The 14832-nt window shown below is 39.5% G+C and overlaps 1 protein-coding gene across 2 annotated transcripts in view; it reads right to left on the minus strand.

Annotated features, from left to right (window-relative positions):
- Positions 1-13241, minus strand: part of LOC117993198 (facilitated trehalose transporter Tret1-like) — a 17530-nt gene extending 4289 nt beyond the window's left edge. Inside the window, exons 1-3 of one of the 2 annotated variants that reach the window (XM_069506598.1) lie at positions 13133-13241; positions 3807-3959; positions 2506-2641 (exon numbers count right to left, since the gene is read on the minus strand). In XM_069506598.1, the coding sequence (XP_069362699.1) occupies positions 2506-2641; positions 3807-3893 (223 nt within the window). In that variant the 5' untranslated portion in view covers positions 3894-3959; positions 13133-13241. Of the gene's footprint in view, positions 1-2505; positions 2642-3806; positions 3960-8940; positions 9054-13132 lie in introns of those variants that run through there. The other variant, XM_069506600.1, reaches the window with a different exon arrangement.
- Between the last annotated feature and the right edge of the window lie 1591 nt (positions 13242-14832).

Raw genomic sequence — 14832 nt, forward strand, 5'->3', positions numbered from 1 at the left:
CCGATGCGTTGCCGGCCTTTCAGGAATTTGTTGATCCGCCCCTTGAATAACCTCATGTTGTAATCTAGTGGTAACACCGCCGATGGGGGGTTGATTCACATGATGGGAGTGGTGTGACTACAGTCAATTGCGCAAGCCTATATACCCATTTGGTCAAAAAAAAGATTAAACTTGGTTTTTTGGTTTGTGTAACCCTGATTATAAGTTTTTGAGTAAACCAGTGGCGTGGCGTTAATCTGATTTGTATAGGAGGAACACTGAGCTTTGAGTTATGTTTGTCTAAATTCAATGTCTCCCCCAGTCCAGTACTGCAGATGATGTTTACAGTATTGCGCCCACAGAGGTAGGAATCACCTTAATAATTATGCCATTCCGAGAGGTTTCATGATCCCTCATTGCTTGAAGACCAAAGTCTTTGAACAATGCGTGGTGCCAGTGATGACATCTTCATAAGAAAGCCCAGTCACTCAGTGGATGATGCGCAAGCTATGCTTGTAGTTTTTCTACGTGATCAAATCAGAGTAATCGACATACCTAAACGGGTTGCAAAGCTGAAATAGTTATGGGTAGGGTACATAGTTTAAAAATTCGATAGATGCACGGTGGGGTGCATCTATCCAACAGCAAGGTGCCAGAATGGCAAATTCGCGTCGCAAAGTGCATCGTTGGTAGATCTTACAGTAGGTTGACAAGCTACATCAAACGAATCGCAGGCCGCAGCTGATAGGTATATTCTAATATATTCTGTGGTTTTGGTTGCAAATTTTGTGGATAAATAGATTTATTACATGCTTATTTTCGTAATAAGTACCTTCTTACCTAACTACCTATTCATATTTTATGTTAGTTCTATTGACGCAAGCAAAAAGTTAAACTCAGTTGTCAATTTATAAAAACAAAACAAGTTTGTAATGGTAAGTAATGTTCGATTGTTTTTTGTCCTATTGAAGTGGTTTACGCAATAGCGGCTAACAATCAAGACATATCACAAAATTCACAAGTCATCTAATAACATGTCACCGAGTTTTGGCAGAAAAACTGCGAAAAAAAAATAGTCACTGTAATAAATTTGCTATTAGATCACCCTATGGGTTAACCTATTAAGTAACTGACAAAGGTCATGCTATTAAATACTAAGGAAATAATCAATTACTTTTCCACCTTCTTATGAAGTTTATGAGAGGGGGTGACGGCAAGTCGCTGGATATGGAAGGCATTTATCTGGTGCACAGCGGGTTCGTTTTCGTAAAACCTGCATTATTACAATCTCAATTGTTGTCATGCATCCACTGCTGAACTTGATATAGGTCTATTCTAGAGGACACTATTACACATTCTCTTTAGTATCATTGTCATCATCAACCGACAGACATCCACAGCGCCATACATCTCTTGCAGGGACTTCCACACGCCACAGTCTTGCGCAGCTGAATCCAGCGGCTCCTTGCGTCTGATGCCGCATGTCTATCTGAGGATGCTATGTTGTAGACAGTCTTCCAATGCTGCACTTTCCGATGGTCCGAGGTCACCATTTTAGCACCTTGGGACACCAATGTCTAACGGATTTTCGAACTATTTGCCCTCGCATCTCCTCATTTCAGATTTGTTTTAGAACTCCATGCATAACTCTCTCTATCACCCAATGAGTGATTCTAAACTTTCGAGGCCCATGTCGCGGATCCATTTGTATCACTCCTTCGTATATATAATATATACGAGTAGGTATATTATTGTGGTCACCGGAATGTTCTGTCCATCTATAGCAATAGTGAGGGAACGTATTCTCCAGATGCCAACACGCTTCAAAACGATTTGTCACAAAGCAATTATTCTAGTCACGGTTCAAGCTGGCAAATTACATAAACAGCTGTCATTATGTATGTAACTCATGAAGACGTCATGACATGAAATTGCTTGTTCGTTCTAATCACGGAAATTATAGTTATGTTACTATAAGTATTTTGGTTGAAAACGTTTTTTTTTTTTTTTTTTTAATAGATATAGCGAGCAAGCGAGCAGGCGGGTCACCTGATGTTAAGTGATTACCGCCGCCCATGAACATTTGCAGCACCAGAGGAGCCGCCGATGCGTTGCCGGCCTTTTAGGAATTTGTAATGGTGGTATGGAATTTGTAATTTGTATTGTACGTAATGGTATCCTTAAGTATTTGACCTGATGCTGCGTGGATTAAATACGGTAAGGTACGTATTTTGCAGATACCTATAGTCCGTGACAAGTTGAGATGGCAATCGGGGTATGAGGCGGGAGGATGCCCCGCACACCCGCACGTCACCCGCGCTCGCCGGCATCGGGTTAGCGGGTGCGGGGTGTGACGCGAGTTCTCTCCATGATTACCATTTCAACCTGCCAGATTGATGAAAAGATGCAAAACTGTGTTACGCTCCGGCGTTCATCCCAAGAAGTAAGAAGCTTGCCGGGAAATCTTGATCCTGGAGCCATAATTGGAGTCAAATCTGCTTAGAAGAAGAAAAGGTCTGGTCTCACCTATCCAGGACTCGTGTTCTGGCGTCAGTCGCAGGGCGGAGTCAGGTTGTCGCAACTGCTCCAGCAGCACGCCAGGGTACGCGATGTTGGCGCCGGTGCCGATCATGTACATCACCACACCACTCACTGCTTGCAACTATAGAAAGGTAACAAAATTATAATTTAGAAGTCCTCTGCTGATCACGAGTTTGTTTAGTTTTGTTTTAGTTTGGTAGAATAGCATCCGTAGCAACAGCATCGCCAAATGCACGTTCACAGGCTCTGTGATTAACTTTGTACATCACGCTCATTAGGAGTTTCTCTGAGAGATAAGATCCGAAATGAGGAGATTCGCGGGAGAACCAAGGTCACTGACATAGCCCAAACTATTAGCAAGCTGAAGTAGCAGTGGGCAGGTCATGCCTGACGTAGAGGCGTTGGCTGTTGGAGCCGGAAAGTCCTTGAGTGGAGACCACGTATAAGCAAGCGTAGTGTGGGACGCACTCTAGCACGACGGACCGACGAGGAAGGCTGAGGACCGGGTGTGGTGGCGCTATTTAGGGAATGCCTATGTCCAACAGTGGAAGTCCACAGGCTAATGATGATGATGATCATGCTCATGCCCCAGAACATAATACTTAGGCAAGCGCAGTGCCTGGACAAAATAAGGACGACCTCTAATCCGCTCGACCAACGACTTTCAATGGTGGGAACTGGGAAGTGGTTGGATAAGGAAATTCACCCTCACCACCCGGGTGTCTGGTGCACTTCGACCGTCCGCTGTGCCAGATCCTTCTTTCCACGTACATGCAAACTGTGGAACCAACTCCCATCGGCGGTGTTCCCACTAGATTACAACATGGGGTTATTCAAGGGGCGGGCCAACAAATTCCTAAAAGGCCGGCAACGCATCGGCAGTTCCTCTGGTGCTGCAAATGTTCATGGGCGGCGGTAATCACTGACTGGTGACCCGCCTGCTCGTTTGCTCGCTATCTCTATTTAAAAAAAATGTTTTAACATTCAGCACATTTGCGAAGTAAAATATTTGGTAATAGAATATTTGTCAAATGATCTTTTGTAAAAAAAGGTTTTGGCTATAGTCTACCACGCTGGCCAAGTGCGGATTGACATACTCCACATACTTTTGATATCGTAATGGAAAACTCTCAGGCATGCGGGTTTCCTCACGATTTTTCCTTTACCATTAATGCAGGTGATATTTACTTAATACTTAAAACGCACATAGTAACTCCGAGGCGTCGAGAGAGGTGCGTGACCGGGATTGAACCCCCGACCTCCCGGTTAAGAGGCGAGTGGAATACCTGTCTTAAAAATGGCGACACCGGCTGCTTCTGTTTCTCACACGCCATGGTCCTCGTGGGAACGATCTCAATTTTCTTCTCGGCCATACTTTATTTTTTCAAAATATATTATGACAGATAAGCTTGCATCGTTCTGCTTCCGTGATCTGAACTCTGTAAAGAAAAAAAACCAATTAAGTATCTTCAATATTTGCAAAATATTCAAATTCATGACCGTTAAAATGGTCGTAATATTTTATTAGATAAGTACCTACTTCGTTAATATTTTTAACAAAAGAAAATTAACATAAAAAAAATTTACGCATATAATAGTTAAGCAAAATTCACACGTAAAGAAGTAGATACCTATGTAGTTATTATTTTTAGGGTTCCGTAGCTCAAAAGGAAAAAAGGAACCCTTATAGGATACTTCGTTGTATATGTCTGTCTGTCGTGTCCGTTCTCCATAATGTTCTCATTCTCAAGTCTGTCAATTTGTACTTGGCCAGCGTGGTGGCCAAACCGTTCTCATACTGAGGGGAGACCGGTGCTCTGTAGTGAGCCGGCTATGGGTTGATCATGGTGAATAGCAATACGTTTAGCAATAGCAATTAGGATGATAAGACCTTTGCAGTAACGGGCGTTATGAAATGATTGGTTAAGCGATAAATGCTATTACATAAACTTCTTTCTAAAAGTACTTAGTTATTTGCTGCAATACCTAGGTCCTACTTAGGTATTCTTTCACTTCAGAGATTATATTATTTATCATAAAAAAAATAAAAAAATAAAAATTATACATTTAGGTACAGAAGTAAATTCAATCATCACTACACCATCGTAGAAGTCATTGTCACTACATATTTTATGTATCTATACTAATATTATAAAGAGGTAAAGTTTGTAAGTTTGTTTGTAGTAAATAATCTCTGAAACTACTGAACCGATTATGAAAATTCTTTCACCAGTATAAAGGTACATTATTCCTGACTCCTGAGTGACATAGGCTCTATTATATTTTCATTAAAAAATCTAGACCCTTACGAAAATTTTAATAAGCTACCCGTGTGAAGCCGGGGCGGGTCACTACTCGCTAGTCTTTATTTATTTATTTTATAGACTACGTAGCGCTTGGCTGCAATCAGACCAGCTGACAAGTGATGATGCAGCCTAAGATAGAGTGCGCTTGCCTAGAAGATGCCCTGTATCTTCTAGGCAAGCGCTCTTAGCTTCTTGGCTAGAAGGCTCTTCGGGCTAATCTCGGAAACTATTTTCACGAATTCGATCTATACAGCATCTACGCGCCTTTAACTTGAAAGACTTGCGAGAGGATACGCGGACAGCAGCTAGTCCATCATCATCGGCTCATGACCGGCTCACTACAGAGCACGGGTCTCCTCTCAGAATGAGAAGGGTTTTGGCCATAGTCTACTTCGCTGGCTAAGTGCGGATTGGTTGACTTCACACACGTTTGAAAACATTATGGAGAACTCTCAGGCATGCAGGTTTCCTCACGATGTTTTGCTTCTCAACTATTGCTGCAACTGGGCTAGCAATTACAATGGGATTGGTAGACTTCACACAACTTTGAGAACATTATGGAGAACTCTCAAGCAGGCAGGTTTCCTCACGATGTTTTCTTTCACCGTTAAAGCAAGTGATATTTAATTACTTAAAACGCACATAACTCCGAAAAGTTACAGGAGCGTGCCCGGGATCGAACTCTCGACCTCCGATTAGGAGGTGGACGTCTTAACGACAAGGCTATCACAGCAGCTAAAGCCGATACAATGAACGGAAGTAGAATAAAGTATTTTCTAGATTTCTGATTGTTTTGTACCTTCAATGCAAACAGCTTGTTAGTTGTTAGCCACGATGTATTGCTGTCTCTAGCGAAGGTCGACCGATAATAATTATTCCTGCTTGTCGATCCGACTAAGGTTATTAATATTTAGAAGATTAATTATTATTTATACCTACTTACATGATATTTATATAACAATCACTATCCATATTATAAATGCCAAAGTGTGTTTGTTTGATAGATTGCCTTTCAATCACGTTGCAACAGAGCAACAGATCGACGTGATTTTTGCATGGATAATAATATCTAGTAGAGTTCAGTTACAGATGATGCATTTCTGTATCAAAAAATAATAACAAAATTTTTGAAAAGTGTTTTAATTTTATCCTAAAGTGATAATTTAACTACCAAAAAATTTACAAAAATTTCATTCGATCGATAAGTGCATTTGATTTGAAATACATTTAAATTTTGCATTTCAAATTGCGCCGCGAAAACGCTACCCGCCATCTTTTTAGTTTCATGAGCTGTGATGACGTCACACGGATTGTTAAACAACGACATTTTCAAAGTGAAATATGTACATTACAACTTCAATCCATGTGACGTCACAGGCGGAATTCATCATGGCGTCATCAGCTTCGTAGCGTTTAGAATATTTTGTAGAACAGATAAAAAAATAAAATCTTTAAAACGAATTATAAAATTCATTAGGTAGGTATATCACTACTACCCATATTATAAATGCGAAAGTGTATTTGTATGTTTGTTTATTGGTTTGTTGGTTTGTCCTTCAATCACAACGCAACGGAGCCACGGATCGCCGTGATTTTTTGCATGGGTACCTATATAGTAAAAGACCTGGAGAGTGACATAGGCTACTTTTATGCCGGAAACCAAAGAGTTTCTACGGGATTTTTGAAAAAATAAATCCACGCAGACGAAGTCGCAGGCATCATCTAGTAATTTTATAAACTGAAATTAACATTTTTCGATTGCTTATTGCTAAATATAAGTACTATCTTGTTAATGCATTTTTAGATTTTATCTTGCTTGGTGTAAAACACCGTATTTCGGAATTGCATGCCACATCCGAAAGTTATTTACTGCCACGTCGGCCTCTAATCGAGTTTCCGGGGTTCAATCCCGGTCATACACCTCGACTTTTCGGAGTTAGGTGCGTTTTAAGCGGTGACAGCCTTGTGGTTAAGAGTCCACCTCCTTTTCCGGGGGTCCGGGTTCGGTGGTTCAATCCCGGGCGGAGTTATGTGCGTTTTTAAAAAACCAATTAAATGAATCAAAACATCGTGAGGAAACCTGCATGCTGAGAGTTCTCCGTGTTCTCAAAGGTGTGTGAAGTCTACCAATCTGCACTGGGCCAGCGTCAAGCAAATCATCATGATCAACCCATCGCCGGCTCACTACAGAGCACGGGTCTCCTCTCAGAGTGAGAAGGGTTTTGGCCATAGATTACCACGCTGGCCATGTGCTGCGATAGCCTACTGGTTAGGACGTCCGATTCTAGTCTGAGGTAGGGGGTTCGATCCTGGGCACCTACCTCTAACTTTTCGGAGTTATGTGCGTTTTAAGTAATTAAATATCACTTGCTTTAACGGTGAAAGAAAACATCGTGAGGAAACCTGCCTGCTTGAGAGTTCTCCATAATGTTCTCAAAGTTGTGTGAAGTCTACCAATCCCATTGTAATTGCTAGCCCAGTACGGATTGGCGGCAATCTCCAGAACTCATGATTCGATTCTGAAAATTCTTTCACTGTTAGATACTCGTAGCTAAATAAATAATCGCAACGCAGCAAGTAATGTACATCGACCTTTAGAACGAGATAGCAGATTTGTAGAGCATTGCCTCTGTCGTTCAGACCGACAAACCGACCGACAACATGGGGTTATTCAAGGGGCGGACCAACAAATTCCTAAAAGGCCGGCAACGCATCGGCGGTTCCTCTGGTCCTGCAAATGTTCATGGGCGGCGGTAATCACTTAACATCAGGTGACCCGCCGCTCGTTTGCTCGCTATCTCTATTTAAAAAAAACGTCATATAGGTATGAGTGACAGAGACAACGCTCTACAAAGCCGAAATATCATTCTAAAGGTCGATGTACATTACTTTCTGCCGCGTACTATAAATGTAATAATATCACGCGAACGAGATCGCGGGAAAAAAAGGAATCCATACTTCCATACTTAATATTATTTAATGTTAAAAAATCTATAAGTTTTTATAATAAGCTTCCAGAAGACATATTGGAAATGTCTCTCAACAAGTTCAAAGTTTTCATAAAACGTAAACTCATTGAAAAATCCTATTACAATGTAAAGGATTATTTAAATGATAAGCAAGCTTGGGAATGAGTTGCTTAACGGCTTTGTGATAGTTCAAAATAATTTTGTAAAGTGGTGATAAAAAGAATACCCGGCTGAGTTTGTTGTGGGCTCTTCTCAGACCTGGGCGCGTTTGGAAACCTCGTAGCTTTAGTTTTAAGTACGTATTAATTATCACCACTATATCATATCATCTTACAAATAAGGATTTATGACAATCAGGAAGCGTAAAATTTTACCAATTCTGAATAAATAATTTGAGTTTGAGTTTTGTGAAATTGTGTTTGTCTGTCTGCTAGCTTTCCACGGCCAAAAATTTTACCGATTTTGATGAAAGGTAAGTACAGAGTTAGCTCACATCCCGGGGAACGATCAAAGAGTTCCCACGGGATTTTTAAAACTCTAAATTCACGGGTACGATTTTGCGGGCATCAGCTGGTGTTGATATAAAGTTAAATGTTTTATATTCCTACTAAGTTTTTGCTTTTATGATAATATGAGTAGCTAAGCTTAAGTATGTACATTAAAAAGTTATCGCAGATAATAAAGTATGTACGCGCCCGCAATCAAACAGGTTTTTAAATATTTTGAAATAATTGGTAGGTAATTGAAGGTTAGTTACTTACCTTAAAATAATTTCGCAACCCATATCTTATAGTTTGTGTATTCGCCGAAAAGTTCTTAATTTTTTTGGTGGATTGGTTTTATTCCTAACTAGCTTATGCCCGTGACTTCGCCCGCGTGGACTACACAAATTTCAAACCCATATTTCAGCCGCTAAGAAAGGATTTTTAAAAATCCTTTCTTAGCACAGATATGTCCAGATTTGCAACTAGTGTGGCCCCCTCAGTCCCTCTCGCTCAAGCAGATTTTCTTACTTGTGAAATGTCATTCCTTCTACACTTCACGTTGTTTGTCAAATACTCACGTACAAATACATTTTGACAAACAAAAAAAAGTGGCCACGGTGATAAGGACAAAACATAAACATAATAACATAATAAACCTACGTCATAATAGCTATCTGCATGCCGAATTTCAGCCCCGTTTTGTTGTGTTTGCTTCACAACAAAAGAAGTTGTATTGCCCCGCGGGCAGCGAGTCTGCTACAAGAGGCTAGAGCCGACCCATGCCTAAAAAAGTCCAAGATATAATACCTACCTACAGTCCGTTCACTATAACTTTTCCCCTGACGTCATGTTGGCACCATTGCTTTTTTTGCTTTATTCCTTAGACCATAGGGCATATTATTGTGTGATTTGCAATGGTGCCAAAAATATAACGTCAGAGGTAAAATAACTGAACGGACTGTACGCACTGTACGTAGGCTTGACGTGAAGTGAATTACGCGTACAAACCATAGAGTAAAGTAATATAGACTGGTACAAACTACGAAGGCGCGGGCACCAACAAAACGTCAAAACGTAAATCATTTGTGAGCCAGCGCTAAATTAACATTATTACGTACCTAGAGTACGAGACAGGTAGAGATGGCAATCGGGGTATGAGGCGGGGGTCACTCCGTACAACAGCGATATCCCGCACCGGGTCAGCACGGGGGCTGTGCGGGTGTGCGGGACGTTCCCTCTCTGACTGCCATCTCAACCTATCCGCGTACTGTACTATCATCATCATCATCATCGTCATTATCATCAACCGATAGACGTCCACCGCCACGAACCTACTGTATTATACCTACCTACTTTGAGTAAATGATTTGACTTTGACTTTGACTAAGACTCCATGGACCCATTAGGTCGATTTCGTAAAACCTGCATCAAACATTATTACATTCAATCGTTCTGATTGGCAGAATTTTTACGATTCTTGTTGCAACAATGCATTGTAGCCAATAGTGAGCGAGCGTCAACCAATCAGAGGTGATTGCGATCGTGACATTGTAGCTGTCATTGTACCGCAATGGTGCTGCAGATCACAAAATACAGAGTGTGCCGAGTTACAATGTAACCTAATCTATCTTATTACATATTTATCTAAGACTAGCGACCCGCCCCGGCTTTGCATGGGTGGCAATGTAGATAGTTATGCTATGTAGTGTCACTTGCATAGGTCGCCGCCGCCGCCTCCGTCTCGTTTTGTTGCGCGTAATATTTGTTAATTTTCGATGGAAGCTTGATTTCTTCCATTTTGTTCAAATATCGTCATATTTCAACATGTTAACATAAACCAATATACAATTATACCTATAAACCTTCCTCTTGAATCACTCTATCTATTGGTGAAAACCGCATTAAAATCCGTTGCGTAGTTTAAAAGATTTACGCGTTCAAACATACAGACAGCGGGAAGCGACTTTATTTTATACCATGTAGAGATATCTAAATAAATACAACAATTTCCTCTATGATATTATTCGTATTAGGTATTAATTATAATTACACGTGTTATTGTTCTAAGACAATGTCATTCGGTCGAAGACTTTACAATGCTGACATGGCTAGTTTTCCTTCCTTGTTCTTGAAGTGATTGAGTAGCTCTAATTAATTAGTATGGGGTGTAACCCGCTAGCAAAAACTTAGCGTTATTGTTATACTACTTAAACACAATCCAATACCAATTACTATTTGCCTCATTTTGTAGTTTTAGTGATTTAGTATTTTTCAAACCCATTGCGGGTACAGCGTGCAAAACTCGGGTCAATAGCTCGCCTATGACGCGGCATTGACTTCGAGTGCCCTACTTACGCAACGTTCGCTGACATCTAGCATCAGTCAGGTGTTTTATTTGGAACTAGCTTATGTTCGCGACGTCGTCCGCGTGGACTACACTCAAGCCCCTATTTCATCCCCTATAGGTTGAATTTTCAAAAATCCTTTCTTAGCGGATGCCTACGTTATAATAGCTATCTGCATGCCAAATTTCAGCCCGATCCGTCCATGTAGTTTGAGCTGTGCGTTGATAGATCAGTCAGTCAGTCAATCCTTTTATTATAAATTTAGAAGAAGAAGAAGAAAAAGAAGATTTTAATAATTTTTTCGCGTTTTTTGTGGTATCCGTGGTATCATGTCCGTAATATTCAGTACTATCGCGTTTATTCGAATAAAAAAGATTTTTATTTTTATTTTATTTATTTTATCATCTGTCTTCGTTTTTGCGTTCTGGCTGGTGCGTTCTGTATAGGTAGGATAATATTATAGCCGTTAGTACTATTATATCTTCTGTGATATAGCATAGAATTCCCACGACTTTTGATAGTAGTCCGTGGGAACTCTTTGATTCTCCAGAATAAAAAAGTTCATTATTTTATAATTTTAAGTGTTTTACTGACACGCTGAATACATAGTTAAAATTTCGGCACTGGGGAGTTAGCGAACCGTGGCCTAATTTTTAGGGTTCCGTACCTAAAAACAATGGAACCCTTATAGGATCACTTCGTTGTCTGTCAGTCTGTTTTTAGTGCTAGTGATCAAACTATAGGCGCTTCAGGGTGCTTCGGGCGCGATACTCAGGGGAGACGCTAGTTGCGAATCCTGCTCGTTCCGCATTTTTAGGGTTCCGTACCCCAAAATGAAAAAAGGAATCCTTATAGGATCACTTTGTTGTCTGTCTGTCTGTCCGTCATGTCTGTCAAGAAAACCTATTGGGTACTTCTCGTTGACCTACAATAAAGGTAAGTATTATAGCACAAGTAAAGGAATAAATCCGAAAACCGTGAATTTGTGTTGCATCACAGAAAAAAATTTAAAATGTGTTCCTGAACAAATATTAGTATTTTCAATTTTCAAAGTAAGATAACTTTACCAAATGGGGTATCATATATGTATGACTTGTACATTCTAAAACAGATTTTTATTTATTTTTATGTATAATAGATTTATCGCGCAAAATGTCGAAAAATATAAATATACGCAAACCTCGCGTGTCGACTCGCACTTGGCCAGCTTTTTGATAATTTAATAATTATGTAATGCATAGTACGCGACAGGTCGAGATGGCAATCGGGGTGGGCACGCCCCACACCCTCGCACAGCCTCTTTAATATTTTTCTTTTCAGTTTGCGTAATGTAACAAAATTCGTAATTTTGTGATTGCATAGAACATAAATTGTTTCTAACTTGAGATTAACCCGCAAATTGCTATTGCGCTGGAACCATGTCTCATTAACATCGGAATGACGTCATTTTGACCTCAGCCGAAATAAAAATATATCATCAACTCGAAACTTCAGTCTAGTGCTGACGTCAATAAAATGGCGGCCACGCGCATTAGCAATTTGCGGGACTTAGGTAGGTATACCTAATTAAATTATAATATTATGTAATTGTAAAAATGGGCAAAGAAAGAACTTTCCTATGTCAAAAGGAAATAAACATACTTAAATATACCTACCTACTTAGTAAGAATTTTGATTAACTTTAGATAAGATAAGTTTGTGTCTACTTTTAAGCCAAGTTAATGGCTGTATTTTAATTTCTATGTGAATTCAACGGTGATAGCCGATAGATAGTGGTTCAGACGTCAGCCTTTTTTTCGGTGGGTTGGCGGTTCGATACCGGATATGCGATCGAGATCGAACCTCTGAACTTTTCGGAGTTAACTATGTGCGTTTTAAGTAATTAAATATCACTTGCTTCAACGGTGAAGAACAACATCGTGAAGAAACCTTCATGCCTGAGAGTTCTCCATAATGTCACAGATAATGTTTCAAGGCGTGTGAAGTGTCCCAATTGGCACTTGACCAGCGTGGTAGACTACGGTCAAACCATTCTCATTCTGAGTAAATTCCGAAACTACGTATCTGATTTCAAAATAAATATTTTAGCTACATTGCCTACATTATTACCGAGTGCTATAATAATACTTAATAATATAATATATTCACATTATTATGAATTTATCTTCATTAAATAAAAAGTTGTGAAAATAATTTATTTTCAATTTTTAACAAAGCTTTTTTGAGTTGTGTCATTATATTTTATTCAAAACAGCGATATGCACCTATTCCAGAAGAAATTGCTGGGATAAAGCTAGTACCTACCTACCTAGGTAATAAAATAAAGCAGAAATAAAATTAAACTGCTTTCCTGTTAGTTTTTTTGAGTTGTGTCATTATTCAGTCCAAACAGCGATATGTACCTATTCCAGAAGAATTTGCTGGGATAAAGCTAGTACCTACCTAGGTAATAAAAGAAAGCAAAAAAAATTTTTAAAAAGAAAAGATTTTTAAATAAGTTTACTTACATTATTATGTTGTGTGCTAAGTATTACACTTGAAATAATTCACTTATCACGAAATTAAGGCACCATGCTGAATTTCACTACAAACCCAATGTGGTCGCGCGATGCGGACACACTGACGGGAAACATACGGTTGCGTATGTGTGCGTGCATGAACTTGAATTAAAATGACGAGGAGTTTTGCTTATAAAAGCAGTGGTTCCGTAGTCGCCAAAATGTGTTTCCAAGCCAAAGTAAAATCACTACTCATCTATATATTATAATTAAAAGGAAAAGGTGACTGACTGACTGACTGACTGACTGACTAACTGATCTATCAACGCACAGCTCAAACATTCGGATCATAAGGGTCAAGGGCATAAGCTAGTTTATAATAATACAAACTTATGCTGGCGACTTCGTCTGCGTGGACTACACAAATTTCAAATCCCTATGTTACTCTCTTAGGCGTAAAATTTTCACAAATGCTTTCTTAGCGGATGTCTACGTCATATTAATAGCTATCTGCATGCCCAGTCCGATCCTTCTAGTAGTTTGAGCTGTGCGTTGATAGATCAGTAAGTAAATCAGCCAGTCAGTAAGTCAGGTCATCTTTTTCTTTTATTATTATAAATGTGTTTGTTTGTTGGTTTATTGGTTTGTCCTTCAATCATGTCGCAACGGAGCAATGGATTGACGTAATTAACTGCACGGGTATAGTTAAAGACCTGGACATAGGCTATTTTTTATCCCGGAAATCAATGAGCTCCCAAGGGGTTTTTAGCAAACCCCGTGGGTTGTTCTCGCGGACAAAGTCGCGGGTGTCGGTCGTCATCATCGTCATGATCAAGCCATCGCCAGCTCACTACTAAGCACGGTTCGCCTCTCAGAATGAGAACGGTTTGTGCATAGTCCACCACGCTGCGCTGGCCAAGTGCGGATGAGCATACTTCACATACTTTTGAAATACGGAGAACTCTCAGGGATGCAATTAGTTTCCTCACAATATTTTCCTTAATCTAATTATTTTAATTGTTATTTTAGTCAACAAATTTAAAATATCAATGTCAGTACGGAACCCTGATTTCGTAACGTTATATTATGTACCTATTATTTATATTAAACATTGTTGCTTGTACCAGAGATACTTGTTAATATATTATCTCTGCTTGTACTCAACATACCTATTGTAATGTAATCTTTGGTTCTAACTCTAACAAAAAAAATCATTATTTAGATTCTAAAACATCTATACATCAACAGTTCTATTGATTTTTTAATGTATATTGCGTGCTAAGTAATTCGTCCCGGTTAACATCTGTAATAAAAATAATCGTTAACATCGACTCAAACTCGTAAGTCGTATGCTTTTTATTCTAAGTATATTATGCGGAAGAATCTTAGAGCCCATCGCATCGCCGCGCCGCATTATTAGGAGTCTCTATATGGAATAGGGTGCCAACGGGAACCTATTCTATTACTAAGTCTCCTCTATCTATCTGTCTGTCTGTCAATGGGCTGTATCTTGTTAACCGTAATAGGCAGAGAGTTACAATTTTCACAGAATGTGCTGGTATTTCTATTGACGCTATAATAAAAAATAATAAGAATTTAAAAATTTCCGCCACCATAATTCGGTATTTGGCAACTAGTCAAATCAGTAACTTTTTATCATACGTCAAAACACGCGCTTAGTATGCGAGCTACTATGAAATACTGAAATG

The sequence above is a fragment of the Maniola hyperantus genome, chromosome 23 (genome assembly GCF_902806685.2).
Source record: "Maniola hyperantus chromosome 23, iAphHyp1.2, whole genome shotgun sequence".
NCBI classification, from domain to species: domain Eukaryota; kingdom Metazoa; phylum Arthropoda; class Insecta; order Lepidoptera; family Nymphalidae; genus Maniola; species Maniola hyperantus.